This window comes from Lytechinus variegatus, chromosome 13 (assembly GCF_018143015.1).
Source record: "Lytechinus variegatus isolate NC3 chromosome 13, Lvar_3.0, whole genome shotgun sequence".
NCBI lineage: Eukaryota > Metazoa > Echinodermata > Echinoidea > Temnopleuroida > Toxopneustidae > Lytechinus > Lytechinus variegatus.
In genome coordinates, this window is record NC_054752.1 from 8,482,671 (window position 1) to 8,503,873 (window position 21,203).

At 37.8% G+C, this 21,203-nt stretch overlaps 1 protein-coding gene across 1 annotated transcript; it reads left to right on the forward strand.

The window, feature by feature from the left end:
* The first annotated feature begins 345 nt into the window (after window positions 1-345).
* On the forward strand, window positions 346-18,535 carry LOC121426315 (post-GPI attachment to proteins factor 3-like). Its single transcript, XM_041622569.1, has 8 exons — window positions 346-387; window positions 6,008-6,357; window positions 7,243-7,395; window positions 9,488-9,550; window positions 10,254-10,315; window positions 10,988-11,136; window positions 16,242-16,446; window positions 18,367-18,535. Exons 2-8 carry the CDS (start codon window positions 6,043-6,045, stop codon window positions 18,428-18,430), a joined length of 1,011 nt encoding a protein of 336 aa, XP_041478503.1. The 5' UTR covers window positions 346-387; window positions 6,008-6,042; the 3' UTR covers window positions 18,431-18,535.
* Window positions 18,536-21,203: the final 2,668 nt, after the last annotated feature.

The following is a 21,203-nucleotide window of genomic DNA, read 5'->3' on the forward strand; positions in this document are numbered from 1 at the left end:
ATTCCTACACCAAAATCAATATGTGGGGCTCTGTTAAGGAGTCGACGTTATCATTCACATTCGTGCAAATTTTATGATGAAATACGCATTGAACTTACAGAAACTTTAGTTATTACTACGAAATTTGAAGTACCGATTGCAATCAGGCAATTATTTCCCCACTGAACACAATTTGGAACCCGATTACACGCAATCGCGCGATATTCAGTAGAAAAAGATTCCATCGTCACGTCCTCGCACGTCTCTCTGACTGAGTCGTCTGAGCTGAGCTGACTGGCCGGCCGGCCGGCCGCGCCGGCTTGGTGCCCTAGCGCTGTGTGTACGTAAAGGAAACGCTAGCCGCTCTGCCGCTGTGCCTGTGGCTGTGCAAGAAAATTAAGAATCAAGGTAAAATGAGCATTTTCTTCTCTTTTTTTTGCGGCAATTAACTTAATATCTTAATTTAAGGTCTTATGGGCATTGTAATTTTACAGATATTTGAAGTACAATTTTATGTGATAAGATATTCTGGCGAAATTGTTACTTGACCGTCATTTATTTGTTGCTATTGTCGAGTTTTTCTCAGTCCCACCTATTTAATCTGATGTTCATGTTCATGATGTTGGCCAATCTCTGAAAAAAATGAGATTGAGAATTGTATCGTCTACCCTTCTTCTTCCTAATTTATGTCTGTTTTGCTATTAGACTAGTCATAAGAAGCCATTTTTGGCACACACACTATATAGTATTAGGTAATATAATTTTTGAAATTTTGATGAATCAATTTGATTCAAATATGAAATAGGGGCTTTTTAGGGCCTAGCCCTAGGGACTTTTTTTTCATTTTTGCTTAAATTTAAAAATTATTTAAATTTTTGAAATTTTGAAAAATTTGATCATCAAATAAGGGGTATCGCGAATCAGCAAATATCATCAGAGGTAGCTACATCGCAAAGCATGATGGGATTAAAAAGGGGGCAGAGACCGCAGTGTGCGTGTGTGGAGCTCACGAAGTGACGAACATGCCCCCTTTTCAATCACATGACGTGGCATTGTGCCTAGTTCTGATTAGCGATAAACCTTGTTATAAATTTGTTATACATAAAAAGCATGAGAGTAAAACAAAAACAAACACCAACAGCAGCACAAGGGAAATGAAACACAGATGAAATTTTCATCAGAAAAGCCAAAAGTCGGGAGTAGGCCACTCATGGTTTCAAATCGTCTCGTGTGTGAAGGATTCATATGCACTGGTGCACGCGAATCTTTCACACCATTTTTACTAAAATAACTATGACTTTACATCATAGCTATGAATTATACTTGTTCTATAACACTTACCGAACCATATGGATCGTTCGTTGAATACTCTTTGCTGTTTTTTTAATAAAATAAGAGCATTTTTCGTGATCTTCACGTAGATAACTCCTGCTCAGCGTGGATATCAATTTTTGTCTCAAGAGGGCGCGCGATATTATTCACCAAGCCGGTAGGCACTTAAGAACCAAGTTTGAAAGGATACTCGTAAAATTATGTCACTCTCGCCGATGAATATTCATTAGATCGTGGTCGTGCGTGTTCAATACACACTGAGTGCATGCATGCAGAGAGTTTGTATTGAACACACCGAACCATATGGATCGTTCGTTGAATACTCTTTGCTGTTTTTTTAATAAAATAAGAGCATTTTTCGTGATCTTCACGTAGATAACTCCTGCTCAGCGTGGATATCAATTTTTGTCTCAAGAGGGCGCGCGATATTATTCACCAAGCCGGTAGGCACTTAAGAACCAAGTTTGAAAGGATACTCGTAAAATTATGTCACTCTCGCCGATGAATATTCATTAGATCGTGGTCGTGCGTGTTCAATACACACTGAGTGCATGCATGCAGAGAGTTTGTATTGAACACACCGAACCATATGGATCGTTCGTTGAATACTCTTTGCTGTTTTTTTAATAAAATAAGAGCATTTTTCGTGATCTTCACGTAGATAACTCCTGCTCAGCGTGGATATCAATTTTTGTCTCAAGAGGGCGCGCGATATTATTCACCAAGCCGGTAGGCACTTAAGAACCAAGTTTGAAAGGATACTCGTAAAATTATGTCACTCTCGCCGATGAATATTCATTAGATCGTGGTCGTGCGTGTTCAATACACACTGAGTGCATGCATGCAGAGAGTTTGTATTGAACACACACGACCACGATCTAATGAATATTCATCGCGACAGTGACGTAATTTTACGAGTGTCCTTTCAAACTTGGTTCTTAAGTGCCTACCGTACCTTTGTTTACGGTCTTGCAAGCTAGCTGCATTCTAGGCGACCAGCATTATTTTCTTGCTCGTTCAATCCAGTCAAAAGATGGCATACTTTACCAATAAGTATATACATGAGATGCAACCTGTTGATTTTTGGTACAATTTCCTATTATGCGCTGACGACTTGAATTGAGAATGTTCGATACGAAAAATTGCTTTTCGCTTGTTGTTTGCGTACTTTCTACCGCAGTATTAAGGACGGATCGAACGGAGTATCCTGGTTGAGACTCGGAGGTAAGCGATAAAAACACTTTTATAAACAATTTCCAAATCATTTTTAAGACAAATTTAATTATTAAAATAATAATACGATAGTGGAGAAATACTGAAACGTTTGGCGTTTTTCATTCCCTCACATTCGTGTGATGAATGAAAACGTCAAAGTCCACTATGAAACCACATGCGTTGTGCGAGGTTAGTATTACTAACCTCGCATGTTGTGTGAGTGGGAGTAGGCCTACTTTTCAATTTTCTCCGAACTGATGATGGTTATTGAAGGAAATAAAAGAGAATAATAAAAACCTAAAAAGCAACATCATTTCGAAAATCTTGAAAAGTAGCATTAGGCCTAGATATACCTAGATCAGTGGTTCTCAACCTTTTTTTACTCGAGAACCACTTTGACTCTCAGATTTTTTTCGAGGCCCACCTAGCAAACTTAAAAAAAAGGATATGACGAATTTTCTCGACTCAAAGATTGACGACAATTATGTTAGCGCGATGATCTTTTCCTGCAGTGGCGTAATGAGCCAAAAATTGAGGGGAATTTGATATGGCGTATTGCATACATTTTGATAAAATGTTGCGAGCGAGCATGGAGAGCAAGCAAAAATTTCGATATTTTTATTACCAAAATCCAAGTTTATGATAAATTTTGACACAATATTAAAGAAATATCATATTTCACCCGTATCCATTTTCTTTTTTTTTCTCTTGGTCATAAGAAACTTGGGGCCAAGAGCCACCCCCCATCTGTACGCAAGTGTACTGCTGTGAATTAAATCCAGCATTTTTCCTCTCGAAACACTCTTTTTGCTTTTCTGCACTTTTTGGATGTTTTATGTTCAGGTGTCTCTGAAGCTCTGACGGTTTAAGCGCTTTTTTCTTAGTTGAACATAACTTCAGCACATTCGACACGCGTTGCTTTTGGTTTTGCATCACTGCGCTGTTATGATAAATCCAAACTTAATGTATACAGGGTCATATTTTCTTACAGTTACCTTCTGAGACTTTTCAACAGTAGATTTGTTTCCTCCCTAACCCTTCGCTTTAAAACACGATTCATTTGATGAAAGTATGTTCGTGAAATTTAAAAAATAAAGCTCTTAAGTACATTCGAAGCAATCAGTTTGAGAAATAAATGCTTTTGCCATAATTTTCCTTGATTATTTAATTATTAATTAACCTTAATTTTCCCCCTATTTTTTTTTCTCTTGAGCTTCATGCGGCCCACCGAGAGAGCTTCGCGGCCCACCGGTTGAGAAGCGCTGACCTAGATAGATCTAGTGAGTAATTGTATTACTGACCGGCCTTGTGTCACCAAATGCGTGCATCATACGCATCTGAAAATAATTCCAATAGCTCAAAACTTTGCAACATCATTCCAAAGGGAATATGAATAGAAAGATGATGAAAAATGGTTAAAGCACGTTTTCAAAGTCTTTATTTTCTCAAAATAATAAAATATTGTAAAAATACCTGATCAGTGATTTTTTCCAAGTGACATTAAAGTATTCGAAGAAAGGTACGATTGGAAGCTGATATCATTCATAAACGAGAAAAGAAATTTCAGGAAATTTTTTGCATATTTATAATATATTTTGTGTGTATTTGTGTATTTATGGTGATAGTTGAAGTTTGTGACAATATTATGGTTGATATGATTGAATTCATGAAGTGTTTGGTAATAGGATCCACTACCTATGAGATGAATTTTGTAAATTCTAGCTCGATTTGTGGTTTAGGGCAGTAATAGATATAACCCAGGTAGTACTGTATATATTGTTTTGTCTTCATGAAAGTAAAATATAATTTGAAGTAAAACTTTTGAAATTATAAAATGATGTTTTAGCCATTTTATGTAATGGAGTACATGTATGGAAGAGCAGTCCTTGCCTTGCATCACTACCACATCACAATGCAGCCAATTTGAAGTCTCCATGATCTAGTGATAACTAGTCAACAACTTCTGAAAATTTACAATTTTCATATTGTTCCTACTTTCACCCCTATCAGCTAGTCTGTTTCTTTTTCCTCTAAGTACAAGTTTTTATTTGGGTTGGATTCCCCTTTAACCCTAAATGTTCCGGGGTATTTTGATTCTTGTCATTCCTGGGGTGGGTTCCATTTTTGTAAAGCTCGCAGAAATTTGTTTGCGCAAAAATGCTTGTTTTCACGCTGTGTCAAGGGGAAAGGGCGAAATCAAACTTACCCTGCAAAACATTTCTCATACATTTCCCTTGCAATTTTAGTCAATTGAAATAAAACGGATACATTCAAGCATTTTGTAACAATTTTGCAACCCAAAGTGAATTTTCAGCATTTAGTAAGCACAACCTTTACCCTTTTCGTACCAGCTGGATCTGAGGACATAACTGAATCTGAAGAATAGTTTATATCAGACATCTCCAGCATTTTTTCACTAAGTTTTTATCATTTAAAGTAGGAGTGGGCTATAAATGGGTGATTTTTGGTTTTACTGTGGGAACTTTTTTTTTTTCAATTAGGCATAATTACCCTTTAACTCTACAAATAATGGTTTAAAGTTACTAATTATAGGAAAAAACAAATTGCCTACCCACAAACACATATGAATAGACACCAAAACCAAAGAAAAAGATCACCAAATAAAGAAGTTGTGGCCAAAACTGTGATTTTGGGGGGTTTTGGTGGCCAATTTGGCCCGGCACACTTTTTTCTTGGACCTGAGAGAAAAAATATTGTCTTTTCATGTTGAGATACATTACAAGGAATAAAAAAAACTTCCCATATTGAAATTACTAAAAAAGTATTTTTGACCCATGTATAGCTCACTCCTATTTACAGTGTGTTTACATTTCATTTTTCATTTAATACTTGTTTCTCCACACTTTTTCAAAGCTTGACAATGATTAACAAAATGAAAATCAAGCCTAAGCCATTTCATGTAAATCACAGCTCAGTGTAAAGCAAATATTGTCACGATGGCCTCGGTGTGTGTGGGAATGGGTTGGGGTGCAATGCTCCATTCGGAGTGTTTTGGGCAAAGAAACAAGTTAAATAGGTAAAAGATATCTTCAAATCAATTTTACTAGCTAAATTCTACGTGTTCTTCATGATTAAGGTCTTAATTTTATTTCCATTTCAAAGTTTTGCGCAAATCATTTTTCACTAACTTTTTAAAAGTAAGCGGTGCTCACTCAAGCGGAAATATTTTTCAACAGTTATATCTCACCATTTGCTTAAATGGATCTGTACCAACGTTAGAATGTGGAAAAATCTTCAGAATATTACAAATGTATAATTTTACAAGATTTTTTCAAAGTGTAAACTTTTTTTTGATACGCACTGTATAATGAGACACTTTGTGAAAACATGGATCCTAATAGGATCCATAGTGAAAGGTGAGGACTGCATTTGCTACTACATGTAGCTGTATTAGAAGGTATCTAATGACTGTTAGACCTGTATGTCTAAACAAGAGTTTTCATCTTTAGAAAAATTTCAGATACCTTAATGATGAATCGATATAAATAAATCGCCATGAAGTCTACCTGGAGGACCTATCCATACATCACAATCCTCATTGTGGGATCGATTCTGTGTCTTCTGCAAAAAGTCATTGCTTCAGAAGGTGACCGTCACAAGGTACACAGAAACCTCCTTCGTGCATGCCTGAACCAGAACTGTAGCACTCCGGAACAGCTGAATCACTTCCATGGACACCAACCCCTAGTGCTGTGGATGCTTGGCTGGGACTGTAAACACGAGTGCCGCTACCTGTCGATGTGGACGACAGTCGGTCATCTGATCAGGGAGGGGACCCCCATTTCTTCCATTCCACAGTTTTATGGCAAGGTAAATATTACTAGAGAAAATGAAGGCTGGAGGAAAAGGAGGAGAAAGAACAAGAAGAAGATTGAAGGAGGGTAATGAATAGGATGAGAAGGAAGAAGATGAATGAGGTGGAAAGAGGAGGGAGAAAGAAGAATATGATGAACGAGTGAAAAGGAGGAGAAGGAGGGGGGGGGGGGTAAATAGGATAAGGAGAAGGAAGAAGAAGATGAATGAGGTGGAAAAAGGAGGGGGAGGAGGGAGAGAAGATGATGAAGGAAGAGTAACAAGAAGGAAGGGGACTGGATAAGATGAAGAAAAGGAAGGAAAAGATGAATGAGGTGGAAAAAGATTGAGGGGGAGGGAAAGAAGAAGATGAGAAGATGAAGGAGGAGGAGTAGGAGGAAGGAGGAGGGGGTGAAAAGGATGAGAAGGAAGAAGAAGATTGAGAAGGAAATAGGAGGAGGGGGAAGAAAGGGAAGATGGAGTAAAAAGAAGAAGGCGGAAGAAGAAGATGGTGAGGAAAGAGAAAGAAGATGATGAAGGAGAAGGAAGAATGCGGAAAGTATTGAGGGAAAGATAATATGTAAAGTTTTTCCTCCTACATTTGCTTGCAATGCACCATATATTTTGGAATATTTGAAATGTCCACCAAGATTTTTTATAGTCTGAGAAATGATTATAAATTCATATTTTTCATTTTAAAGAAAATAAAGTGGATTTGCCTTTTTTAAGTGCTTGGCTTCAGAACTGTCTGGGTACAGTAATGTTAAAAAAGTTTAGGAGGAGGAGGAGAGTTTGCTTTTTGTGATTTTCTGTGATATGAATATAATACTTGAATTTTGTACTTCATTGTAAGATAAGTTTACATGTAGATAACAAACTCCATGTACTTGATTTGTTTTTCAGTGGCCATTTATCAGAATATTAGGAGTCCAGGAACCAGCATCTGTCATCTTTTCTATCGGTAATGGTTTCGCTCAAGTCTTCAATATTCTCCAGTTGAGAAAGAAGGTTCCCAATACAGCACCCATGTATTACGTTGGGTTAGCACAGGGTATGGTAAGTATTGAAGTGTTAAATAGTGTGTCCATGAAAAAAAGACATAAAAAACAAGAAGGAAATTGAGAATATTTAATGTTTATCATAACTCAGTGAAAAATATAATTATTCAATCTTAAAGAATCTTATACAGTGCGTCCCAGAAAAAACGAAACCGAGATTTAGTGATGATTTATCATAACTTAATCATTAATAAAATAGACCTACCAATGTAAAGCTTAGAATCTCTTCTTTCATCTGATTTATTACTTAGATTATTCCTCATTCACGAATGAGTGAGCAAAAACAATTTAAAGAAAGGATACCAGAAACTCATTTGGCAGGGGGTATCTGAATTTCAAAATAAAAACCACATCCCTAAAAAGTTCAATATCTGCTCTTTTATTTGATACCTTAATCACAGAAAATGGTCAAGAAGTAAAAAAGTTATGCTCTCCCAAAACGATGCTTGTATTTCCAAAATTTCATTAAATAAACGTATTTTCACCGATTTCCCACAGAAGCTATCGCACGGTAACAAAAGAATTAATGCATGGCTGATCGTCAACAAAACGGAGTGTCGAGTGAGTTTGAACGCTAGCCTGTAAAACCTCTTCATTTTTTATGAAATTATTGAGATTCAAGCCTTATTTCAAATAGCCAGAACTTTGTTATTATCTACCATTTTTTGTAATTGAGGTATCAAATTAAAGAGCAGATATTGAACCTTTTGAAAATGTGGTTTTCTTTTTGAAACCCAGATACAGCCCGCAAAGTGACTTTGGTTTCCCCTCTTCAAATTGTTTTTGCTCACTCATGCGTGAATGAGAAATAATGTAAGTAATTCCAGATGAAAGAGGAGATTCTAAGCTTTAAATTGGTACGTCATTTGTCTATTTTATTAATGATTAAGTTAGGATAAATCATTGATGAATCTCGGTTTCGTTTTTTTTCTGGGACGCACTGTATATAATATATACATATAATATATATCTTAAATATGATTATTATGTCTTAAAAGAGTCTTTTTTTCATTTAATTTATAGCATACATAATGCGTTATTATCAGATGAGTGACGGACTAATTTTTGAATAAGATATATTCCCAAATATGATATACTCCCAAATATGATTAGTAATTAATTAGTAAACAACTTATGCTTTGCAAATTACTTTTTGTGTGGTAGTCTTGTAAGAAAAAAAAGGTGGAACACTACCAGGAAAATTATTTGAGTGGGTATGGTTTTGAGAGGAGGTACCCATTGGTCATAATTTATGGCAAATAGATTCTTCATTTGTAAAGGTAAATTGTTTGTCTCTAAAGTTCCACTTCTCTTATTTTGCCAAATCAAAGAAAATAGGAATAAAAGTGTTTGGTTTCTTCGTATGAAATTTATAGGCTAAAATGGTTTTACTATTTAAACACAACATCAACATCAATGTAGCAGGGTTCCCACAGTCATGGAAAATCCTGGAAAAAAAATTGGTCATGGAAAGTCAGGGAATTTGGAAAATTTGTGAGAAGTCATGGGCCCGTATTCTGAAGTCGGGTTTAACTTAGACAATGGTCTAACTCTGTGCTAAAATTATGGGAAGCCAAAAGTGTCAAAATTATCATTAAGTTGTATTTTTCTTATGTTTACTGTGCTTTTTTCTGATTCATCGATAGTGAAGACAATCATCTTTTTATACTTCCTAGAGTCCTAGACAATTACATGTACTAATGGTTTAAGATCAAAATGAGCTGAAATATGATATCTCTACTGTTAGTGATTTATGTAACAATTGGCTGTCCATACTTAAACCACAACTTTAAACCTGAGTTTAAGTTAAACCCGACTTCAGAATACGGGCCATGGAATTGCATTTACCACTTGGCTGTGGCAGCTTTCCATTATGTCATGTCTCACAACTCCCGTACTGTGTAATCATATTCTGCTATTATAATTGGTGTCATGATTTCCATTTTTCCCAGTTATGTGACATCCCAAATTCTACATAACTCCCAGGAAGTCATGGAAAAGTCATTGAATTCTGTTTTCAAATTTCTGTGGGAACCCTGTCTAGACATTCAACTGGTTTTCAAACTTTCTTTTCTCTCTGTTTTCAACAGATTGCAGTAAATGCTTGGATATGGTCAACAGTCTTCCACTCCAGAGATTTAGCCTGGACAGAGGTGTGTTTTTCTTTCTTTCACAATTATTAGATGATTTGATAAATTCTTTCTTGTCAACCTTATTTCTATATATTTATTACCACCTATAACAAGTCAAAAGTAATATAAGTTAGCAAGTAAAGTTGTGATTAGATTAATGGTTGTAAATTTCTAATTTTTCAACTATCCTAATTTGCATATTCTTCTACCAGTTTTGCCTCATGAAATTACTTGCATTCTTTAGGTATCACCCCTTGAAAAAGGGCTGTGGCAGTGCCAGCATATGTAGATGGGGACAAGTTTAAATGTTTGTATTTTGAATGAACAGCGGTATTGTAGAGCTTTATATGTAGTTGGTGGTATTTTATGATCGCTATGGTTTAATTAAACCTGGGTTAATTTTAAACCACACTTTTATGGTGTGTATTTGAGTTTTGTCAGACGTGTATCAATCAGATATGATTATTTATGTCTGGGACTGACCTTTAATGTCAACATCAGAAAGACGTGACCAGGGCTGGAACCTCTGGATCAATTTGTAACTTCCCCACAGCTTGGATTACAGGCGCAGGCCACAACGCCCAGTTTATAGAGTGCCAGTACCAGAATGCACAGGATATTTCATCAAAATCAAATGATAGAAAGAGAAATAGTAGAAGGCTGAAGGGGGTCAACTAAACAAATGTCAACATTATTTCACTGTGATCTGCTTTTTCTTCTCCAGAAAATGGACTACTATTGTGCTTATTCTCTTGTCTTGTCCGGCTTGACAGCAACATTACTAAGGTTCGTATTTTGCAGACAAGGAGTGTGGACCCTGGCCTTAAGAAACACAGCATTTGGCTGGTCGGTCGGTCATTCAAGTACTGAAAAAAACAGATGAAAATGATTGATTTTTTTGAAGAAGAAAAATCTAAGAGATGCATTCCAATGATAGATTGAAATAAAGGAATATTGATTAGAATATAGGAGTGGATAGAAGTTAGAGAAGGTCTTTATGGAGCAATATGCACATGGTAGGAATGAATCAATTTTGACAAAACTAAAAACCCTAAGGTTTTCCTCTGTTGGAAAGGAAACTTGTTGATGAACTCTCTTGCAACCTCTTTAAAGCAAATACGAACTAAAAAGCCTTGTGTAGCGCCATCTCAAGTCCTCAGTTACTGAAAGCTAGCCAGGATTTTAACCCACAATGCAACATAGTCTTGAAATACAGACCCACTTGAATGATAACATAATAGCAGAAAAATTGGACAAGGAAAAGGGGGGGGGGATATCACTCACATTTTTCGTCTCCAGAAGGAAAATTGACAGACATAAAAGAGGTCATCATCCAAAATGAATTTGGCTTCCAATTTAGTGGGTTGCAGTCACTTTTCTGCCCCTTCCCCCTCTCTGCGGCTTTATGCTTGTCAATATTTGATTCAAATTGCTGGTATTTCTTGTCTCTATTTCTAGAATATTTGCTGTTCGGGACAATGGTATGAACATGAAAGTAGCCGTAGGAATCGCTGCTGTCACGTCTCTCTTCTACCTCAGACACGTCTGCTTTCTGGCGTTGATTCGTTTTGATTACGGTTACAATATGAAGGTCAATATTACAACGGGTGAGTCAAAGGCACATTCTTGTTTGGAATTCGACATATTAATTAAAACATTTCAAAACAAATTTAACTTGTATGTTACTGAGAAGTAATGTTCATATATTATGGAAGAGTAAATATATGGAAGAGCAGACTCCGATGGAGATGTTGAATGTCAAAAAATATTTTTCTGTTTTCCTACAGTAAATACTTCATTGGCAAGATATATTAACTATCAGCATTATTTTAGAAGAGTAAATGATATTAAGCTGTTCTGCTTTTGCCCCCACTTACCTCTATTTAACCTCCCCCTTCTCTCTCTTAACCACCCCCCCCCCCCCCGGATCACCAACTCCCTTTCACTTAAAGGTAAAAGACAGTAGTTGCAGCGAACTATCATTTCATGAGAAATTCTTTTAAATCAAGGTTACTTGTCAAAATGTCATACATCTAGATCTGGTACATTAATGTAAACATATCTCTGCAAATCATGAAGTCTTCTCTCAAAATCGATAATTCTGATGATCACTAACACAGAAAAACATATGTGGGACAGTGTATTAATGTTAAATCTTGAGGGCGCTGTTTTTACAGCTAGCACCGTTTTTTATTTACTCTCCCATTTGAACTCCTATTTTACTCAGAATTTATGTTTTTACTTTGGATTTTCAATGTTTGGACGTACGATTGTGCTTATTGGATTGTATGGACTGGTTTGGTCAACGGTCAATATATTTTTGTGGAATCAGTAAATGACATTTTGCGTTCATTTGTTGCCCCATTTGACTACTACTGCTGAACTTCTTCATTCAATGGCACAGTGAGTACCGTACACTAACATGTCACGTCAATGTTATAGACGTTACAATTGGTCGTCCGCACTCGAACCGCTTTTGTTACTTGGTGCTTTGTTACTCGTGATGTCGCTTAATTGCATAGCTTCGGACGGGAGCAATCGCCCGAATAATGGATTGTTGCGTTATACTCGCGATAATCTTTTCAAGTTACGGAATAGTTTACAGCCAGTACCCCGTTTACCACACGATGTCTTTTCTACAATACATACTCTTGGTATTGCACGCAGAAAAAGAGGATGTCGGGCTGGCAAGAAAACAAGACGGAAAATAAGCGTAGTACTTGATATGTATTCTCGTCAACTGTTCTTTCCACAATCTAAAAGAGAAAGAACTTTAATTCATGTCAAGACTGGTGGTGGTTCGTCAGCATTGCCCTCAATACTACTTCTAAATGCCAGGTCATTGTGCAACAAATTTGACGATTTTGAGGCAACTGTTGTCTCCCAGTACAGTGGTATCAGTTTAATCGCAGTAACTGAAACTTGGTTCACTCCTGACAAGCCATCATCTTGCTTTGACTTACATGAATTTACTTTACATCGAGGTGACCGTGTGGATCGAACTGGAGGGGGTGTCGCGTTGTACTGTAGAAATGACATAAACTCACGTCTGGTGTACAATGATTTGGTTCCATCACACCTGGAAATTATTTGGGTAAAACTGAGTTCATCTTCGACTGTTCATCTAGCGAAGAACATTTATGCTTGTGTTGTCTATGCTCCGCCTCGTTCTCCGTATCGTCAGGAAATAACTGAGCACATTATCCAAATGACTGATTTGATCAACTCTACAGAGGAAGCCTTGATCATAGTCATGGGAGATTTTAATGATCTCGTCACAGATGTCATTGAACAAAATGCTCTTTTGACACAAGTAGTTATCGAACCAACCAGGGGTGATTCAGTTTTGGATAAAATCCTGACTAACCTCCCTGACTTGTTTGAAGACCCTGTGATACATGCCCCGATTGCTTCTAGTGACCACCGAGTTGTTGTTATGCGCCCACATGACTGTATCCAACCTCTCAAGACTTCTAAGTTAAAAATACGACCCTTTCGTGATTCTTCTGTTCGGGAGTTTGGGCAATGGATCACCGACTTTAGCTGGGAAGAGCTTAACGCCACTTGTGATCCTGACGAAATGGTAGAAATTCTCCACTGTACGCTCATGACGCAGTAAAAACGTTGCTTTCCTGAGAAATCTTTTAAACGGAGAGCAAGAGACAAACCGTGGTTCAATGCGAAAATTCGAAGTCTGATTAACCAGCGTGAACTAGCTCATAGAAGTAGAAACTTTGATCGATACCATCAACTAAGGAATAAAGTTCAACGTGAAATTAGCAGAGCTAAATCAACCTACTTCCGTAACAAGGTCGAGCATCTGAAACAATCAGAACCAGGAAAGTGGCACAGACAGATACGGTCTCTTACTGGAATGACCAAGAAGCCGTCATTTTCCCTGGGTCCTGAGGATGAATCCCCTCGTCAGATAGCAGAGAATCTTAATGTTCATTTTTCCCAAGTCTGCAACGTGTTGCCTCCATTAGACTTGTCAGCCCTCCCAGCGTATCTCCCAGCCCCTTCATCCCCGCCGGTAATCCAGGAACATGAGGTCTATAAGCGTCTTAAACGCCTCAACTCATCGAAGGCACCTCATCCCAATGATGTTCCTACTCGTCTATTCAAGGAATTCGCATTGGAAATTTCAGGACCGTTGACCAAGATATTCAATGAATGCCTGAAAGTCGGTTATTTCCCTGCGAAATGGAAGTGTGCATCGGTTTGCGCTGTTCCTAAAACTCAACGAGTCACCTGCCTTGACCAGCTTCGTCCAATCTCGATCACCTCTGTCCTTTCAAGATTATTTGAGAGCTTTCTGGCAGACTGGTTGATGACTGATCTCAGGCCTCACATTGATCCTTCTCAATATGGCAATATGAAAGGAAGCTCAATCAATCATTATCTTGTAGATATGCTGGATCTCATCTACAGGAGTTTGGAACGCAGTGGATGTTACGCCAACATTTGTACAATTGATTTCACAAAGGCCTTTGACCTTGTCAATCACACCAAGGTTATTGAAAAGCTGATCAATCTGGGAGTAGATGCTTCTGTTTTACCTACCGTCTGTAGCTTTTTGTCGGAGCGTTATCAAATGGTTCGACATCAGGGATACTCATCTAGTCATCTGCGTCTCTCTTGCAGAGTGCCCCAGGGTACGAAACTTGGGCCTATCCTCTTCCTTGTACTCGTCAATGATGCTGCTATAAGTACAAGGTATCGTTGGAAGTATGTAGACGACTTAAGCGTTGTGGAGGTTTTACCAAAGAACCAGCAAAGCTCCATGCAGGACCATGTTAATTTGCTGAGTCAATGGTGCATCTCAAATGACGTTACGCCTAAACCCGAAAAGTGCAAAGTCATGCAAGTGTCCTTCCTGAAGGTCCCTCCACCCCAGCTAGACATCACAATCAAGGATGTTCACTTGGAACGTGTCAACTCGTTAACCCTTCTTGGTGTGATGATTCGTTCGGATCTCAAGTGGGATGATCAAGTCCAACACATGATTTCACGCTCTTCAAGAAGACTGTATATCCTCTGCATTCTAAAGAAATTTGGTGTTGATAAGCATGATCTCGTAAATATCTACAAAGTGTACATTCGTCCACTGTTGGAGTTTGGTGTTCCGGTTTGGGGATCTGCAATCACTAAAACACAAAGTGACGAAATTGAAAGACTCCAAAAACGAGCTCTTCGTATGATTTTGTATCCGTCATCTCTTTCATACTCTCAACAACTCACTCTTTTTGGCCTCTCTTCATTATGTGAACGCAGAAAGGATCTCATCTTGAGTTTTGAACTTGGTCTTCTCAAATCTCACCGCCATCGAGACATGTTACCCCCACCACGTCAATCTGTTTCGCGACACAGTTCGGCCCTGCGTAATGCACATCTTCTGGACTTACCGCGATGCAGAACTCAGAGATACAAGAACTCAACTATCCCTCATGTCACAGCATTACTCAATGCTGCTCTGTGATATGTGCCTCTTTTATATGCCATTGAACTCAATGTCTATATGTAATTTGTGTGTAAAAGTATGACATTGTTTTCTTCCCTTCACCTCCTTTTTCATAATTTACAAGTCCCCCCCCCTCAGTTTACATTGAAATCGATCAACATAATACATATCCCAATATTTTTGTGTGTTTTTACCGATCATTCTATTTTCTCCTTACATAGCATTATCCCCGTAATTATATTTCTGAACCTCGAGTGCAATATTTAATCTTACTATTATGTTCTTATTATATTTTGTTAATTCGTGGGTATATAATTCAATGTATTTTTCCTTTTTTCTGTTAACTTTGTATGTGTCAGTCTTCGGACTGTTTTACAATGTCTTTCATAATAAACCGAATTGAATTGAATTGAAATGAGCAATGTTCATTGCTCATCATTTCTAAATTCTCACTGACTCATAGAGACACATTGCTTGCATTTTCTATGATAATATTTTACACTCATGTACGTGCAATATCCATTTATCCCAATGCAATATTTAATATTATCTTGAATACGTGTTATTTTTTTTCTTCCCCTTCCCATTGCCTGCCCTTCACCCTCTCTCTCCCCCCCCCCCTCTCTCTCTCTCCCTCTCTCCATCTCTCCCTCATTTCCCTCTCTTTTCCCTCTTACTCTTCACACAGAATCCCTTGCTTTCTCTTCCTTAGGGCATGCACGGGAAGGGTAAATGCAAATATGTTTTATTGTTTATATCATGTTGTAGATGTATATTGTTATAATGATATATTATTATTTCTAATTTAGATGTCTGTCATTTATGTATTTTTAAACAATTGTTATCATATCCATGGATGCTTTTATTATGTAAATCCCAAGACAAATTTCCTTTATGGACGAAATAAAATTGAATTGAATTGAATTAAAAAAAAAACTGACGTTTGATAGAATGCCGTGCTTATCTTGCTCATTTCACAGCAATTACACACTTTCTTCTCGAGCTATTTGGCACATATTTTTCATTTATACATCCAAACACTTTGGTAGTAATTTCATTGGATTCGGTTCAAACTCATTTTGAGATCGTTACCACAACTGGTATTTGTCTTTAATTCCTAACCCTTTTGTTCTATCTCATACCTTCCTCTCTCTTCTCTTTCTCTCCCTTGGTCTTCCTTTATATATCCCTCTCTCTCTCTCTCTTTATGCTGCCCCACCTTCCATGTCTTTTACATTATTTTATCTACAGCCATTTTGAATTTCATCCTGATTGTGGCTTGGAGCTTATGGAACATAAAACAGCAGCCTTATCTATGGAAGGCCATCGCATCCGTTGTGACGATCAACCTCTGTATCTTGCTGGAAGTGTTGGACTTCCCTCCTCTCTGGTGGACGTTCGATGCCCACTCTCTCTGGCATGCAAGCACAATCCCAATAGCATTTCTTTATTCAAGGTAAGTGTCCAGAAACACACTTGCTTATCTATGGGGGGCAGTCTGCCCCCCCTGACGAGTCACAACCCATGCAAAGGACGTATCCCTGCCCCCCCCTGATGAGCTTGAAGACCCTTTTTTCCTTTCTTTTGCTTGTCAATTTTTTTTCTGGTACGAAACCATATACTTGTGGTTGAAGACCTTTTTTTTGCTCGTAAAATTTTGGGGTGGATGAATTTGCCCCCATGTGAAAAATCATAGGTACGCCACTGCAGAGACATATATGAAGTTGTGTCAAATACCTGTAATAATAATTTGCAACATCAAGGTCCTGGTCCAACTGGCCAACGGACACAAAACGTATTCATAACGTATACAGCGGACAAGCAAAATTTTGGGGTGGCTCCATCCGTTTTCATCCGCTTTAAACAATGGACAAAATGGCGAACAATGAAATCACAGTGGAGGGATGCTCGATGGATATAGAGCGCATGAAACATGTCTGCAAAGAGTACACAACGGTTACATAACGTTTTCCAACAAATGGCAAGATTTTTTTCTGTTTTACATCCTCTCTGCATCCGTAAGTGCAGTGGGACCAAGCCTTTATCTAATGCTGAATACAGTGTTTCTATGTACTGCATCGCTCCCGGCTTTTCATGGCTACCCTTATTGGGAATTGAGCATTCAATAAATTTCTTTTCACAGGCTATCCATTTACTACATATGGGTGGAGAGTGGCAAATGTAGATAAATGTCTTGCTTAAGGACGTGAGTGCTGTTGTGGGACTTGAACTCTGGACCTTGTGTTTCAAAGTCTGGAGATTGATCCACTGAGTCACAGCACCTCTGCAAATATAATATGTCATGAAAGTTCTTGTTTAGGGAAAGCTGAAAAGCTTCAGCGGCTCAAAGATGCCATTATTCATATCTGTGTGACCTGGGGGGCCACTTACATGGACAAGTGGATACCATGCGTGACCAAAACATGTAAAAAGGATGTCTTTTTCACGATAGGGCACGTTACGTACGTAACATGATAAGGGTGTCAAAAACACAGAAATAATGTAACAAGGGTATCTATTTTGCTGGAAAATTACGTGTTTAGGGTCAAATTTGCAGGGATGATAAAACAAAATTAAAATGTTTTATAAAGGATGTCCATTTTGCCCCAACACTTTGTGTTTAGAGTCCGATTTGCGTGAGGTGTAGAAAGAGTGGGCCATACTAAACCAAATGAGGTAAAGCCGACGACCGAAGGACCCGTAACAATAAAACATTCCTGTACGTGTTTAGGTGTCCATTTCAGGAATTGTTTGCCACGAGTATCGTTTTGTTTCCAATACTTGTTAAGGGTAGGGTTTCACACGCCAATACTTGTTAAGGGGTGCATTTTCAGAATATGGAAATTACGTGTTTAGGGTGCTTTTCGAGACCCCATGGTCGCGCATAGTATCCACTCGTGAATGGAAGTGGCCCCCCGGGCTGTGTGATTGGTTGGCCTGACATGCATCATGTGTTTAAAGAATTAGCCCACCCCAATAAAATATTTATTTTGATCAATAGGTAGAGAAAAACCAAACATGCTCAATGATTAAGAATATCAAAAGTGGATGAAAAGTAAGCAGGTTTAGATATATAAGATGTGTATATGAGATAGCTGTTGATGTCATACACTCCCCATTATCTTTATTTGATTATGATTTATAATACTTCTGTCGAGTGTGAAATATTTCATTCATTTCAGGGAGGTTCGGTATATAGGAGGTCAGACATAATCTATGGAGTTGCTTCATGAAAATTTTCTTGTTTGTTTCTTCTATCAGTTAAATCCATTCTGAATATCTTGTTTTCTCCTTCCTTTCTTTCATTATACAGTTTCTTTGTCGATGATCGTCTCTGCACATTGCTAATTTTTCCTTTTTTTCTTTCATTATACAGTTACTTTGTCGATGATTGTCTGTACTTGCACAACGCTAAAATCAAGTTCAGGAAAGAGGCATGATGGGATACATTGCCACTTGGTCTACTCTCATTTGGTCTACAATCCATTTGGTCTCATCCCAAATGGAGGCGCGATAGCTCAGTCGGTAGAGCGGGGGATTCGTATTCCGGTGACCCGGGTTCGATTCCCACTTGGTGCGCTAGTGCCCTTTGGTAAGGCATCAATCCTCAGTACCAGGTCCTTCGGAGGGGACCTTAAGCCGTCGGTCCTCTGGTTGCTTGCTTACAAGCATTCATGTTTTCTTAGCAGTCAGGTAAAAAATCACCACCAATCTTAATCTTAAATGGTTTCGTCTACAACCAGTTCGTCTACCATTTTGGGGCGTAGTGGTGTTGTGGTGATGACTCTTGTCTCTCAATCCTAGGGACATGGGTTCGATTCCCAGCCATGGCAGTGTTTTCCTTCAGCAAGAAATTTACCCACATTGTGCCTGACTAAACCCAGGTGAGGTGAATGGGTACCTGGTGGGAAGAAATTCCTTGAATGCCAGGGTGCCTGTGGGCATCACGGGTATAACCGGGGTAATAATGATAATAACATTTTTGTAAGGCGCAGTTGAGTATATGTATGAATTGCACAATATAAATGTACACTTGTTATTAATTATTACTAACCATGTGAACAACCATAACTTTGCCATTTAGCCCATGGCCATGTGCCATTTTGTCAATTTCCAGTTGGGCTATACCCATTCTGTCTATTATGCTCTTGGAGTAGCTCAACTTATTCTTTAGAGCGATCCCACATGCAGACAAGTTAGGGGATAAACAATAAAAACCTGTGCATCAAGCTGTGATAAATCATTGTTTTTATGCACAGGTTTCCCAATGTTGTCCCCTCCACTTTGACGTCATCTGAAACTACACACGCATGATTTTATGAACTGCATTTGAACCTAATTTTCATTTTTCAAAGTGAAAAATGATAAAGAGATGAAATACAGATTAGGCCTTCTTGGCATTAGACAAAATGACACTTCGTCCAATTGAATATTAGACCAAGTGATGCCTGGGCCAAACTAGACCAGATAGGTAGTAGACCAGGTGAATTTAGCCATAACGGTGTTAGACGATCTGCAAGTACTGGTACACCAAGTGGGTTTAGCCTTGATGGTTTAGATGATTTGAGGATGAGACCAACTGCTAATAGACCCTGCTAGTGGACCATGTAGGTAACTCAGAAACAAAAGCAATACTACAAGGTCAACAGCTATACAGAAGTGAGAAGAGCAATACTATAATTGGACAGACAAAGATGTTTGTCTGAATACAGACCGTAGTAGACAAAGATAATTGCGTTGATGCTGGCAAAATACGGTAAATATTACTTATTATCCAAAGATCTTCTTTTCCATTCCATGTGATGCTTTATGGTAGGAATAAAATCATGAGATGATGTATTCAGCGTGAAGCTCGGAAAACCCTGTTTTGTCAAAGAAATTGCAAACGGATGGATATATATGTATAGTGTTAGCCTATACATGATAATATAAAATTTTGATTCACTTGGAAAGATTTAGGTACATACTGTATATTATACATTATATACCTGAATCCAGCCTTTCTCTGAGGAGTGTTTCACAATTAATTTAATAAGTGATTTTTAGTGTGACTTTTTGCTATTAGCCAATCAGATGTAGGGATTTCAGTAGCTTATAACAGTATTAAGTGTGTCATGAAATGTTCCCCAGGTCTAGGATCTTTGAAGAAAAATGGCAAAGGCTCTATCATGTTCTTTTCATTTTTTTTTGTAGCATGTTCCACCAATTATTTTTGTTTTTTCTTGTTGATTTAATGTCAACAATATTTCGGAAGGTGCAATAATATACAGGAGTGTTTTTTTTAATGTTTTTGTCAAGATATAATGCCTTTGATCTTGTTGATAATGGTCAAACAATTATTTGTAAGCGTCATGACTATTTTCTTTTTCAGTTGGAATGCTTTATCATCAAGGCCTTTCTAAAGCTTTCGTACAGGATCAGTAATGTGAATTATACTCTAGTAACATTGAATGTGAACTATATTGCGAAAGTGTAGTGGTTATGCAATGTATTTTTTTCATTTATCAAGATTCAAATGTGACATGTATCCTGCTGTTAAGGTTTAAAATTAAATCTAATGCCATCCATCGGCAATGTTTTTAGTTTCATTTAAAGTAGATGTTTCAGCACTTGCTTACATATTTAGTATAAATATTATAAAGTTACATGTAATACTGATAAATAATGGCCCGAATTCACAAAGGTAGTTTTGAAGACCCACAGTTGAGTCCATGGTTTATGCAGATTTCCTGTATAAATTACGCTAATTTTACCGCGTATATTAAAAAATTCACATGCTGATGCACGCTTTTGTCACAATGTGCCCAATTGACTCCTGTTGCCGTGGTTATCCACGCTATTTCATTCACGAGTCCACCGTTTTGAATTACTCATAGCATATCTAACCATGGTAACAGGCGTCAATTTGGCGCACTTTGAAAAAAGCGCGTGGGACAATGTGTAATCATTGCTTAGAGCGTCGGGCCCGACGCTCTACCCGAATCCTGTGCTTATTTGCTGATTTCTCAGCAATTACACAATTTCTTCCAGAATCCTTTGGCACATGCGTTTTATTTATAGAAACAGACACTTTGGTGGTCATTTCATTGGATTCTGTACGAACTCATTTTGATATTGTTACCAAAACTAGCATTTAGCTTTAAGCATAATTTATACAGGAAATCTGCATAAACCATGGATTCAACCGTGGGTTTTCAAAACCACCTTTGTGAA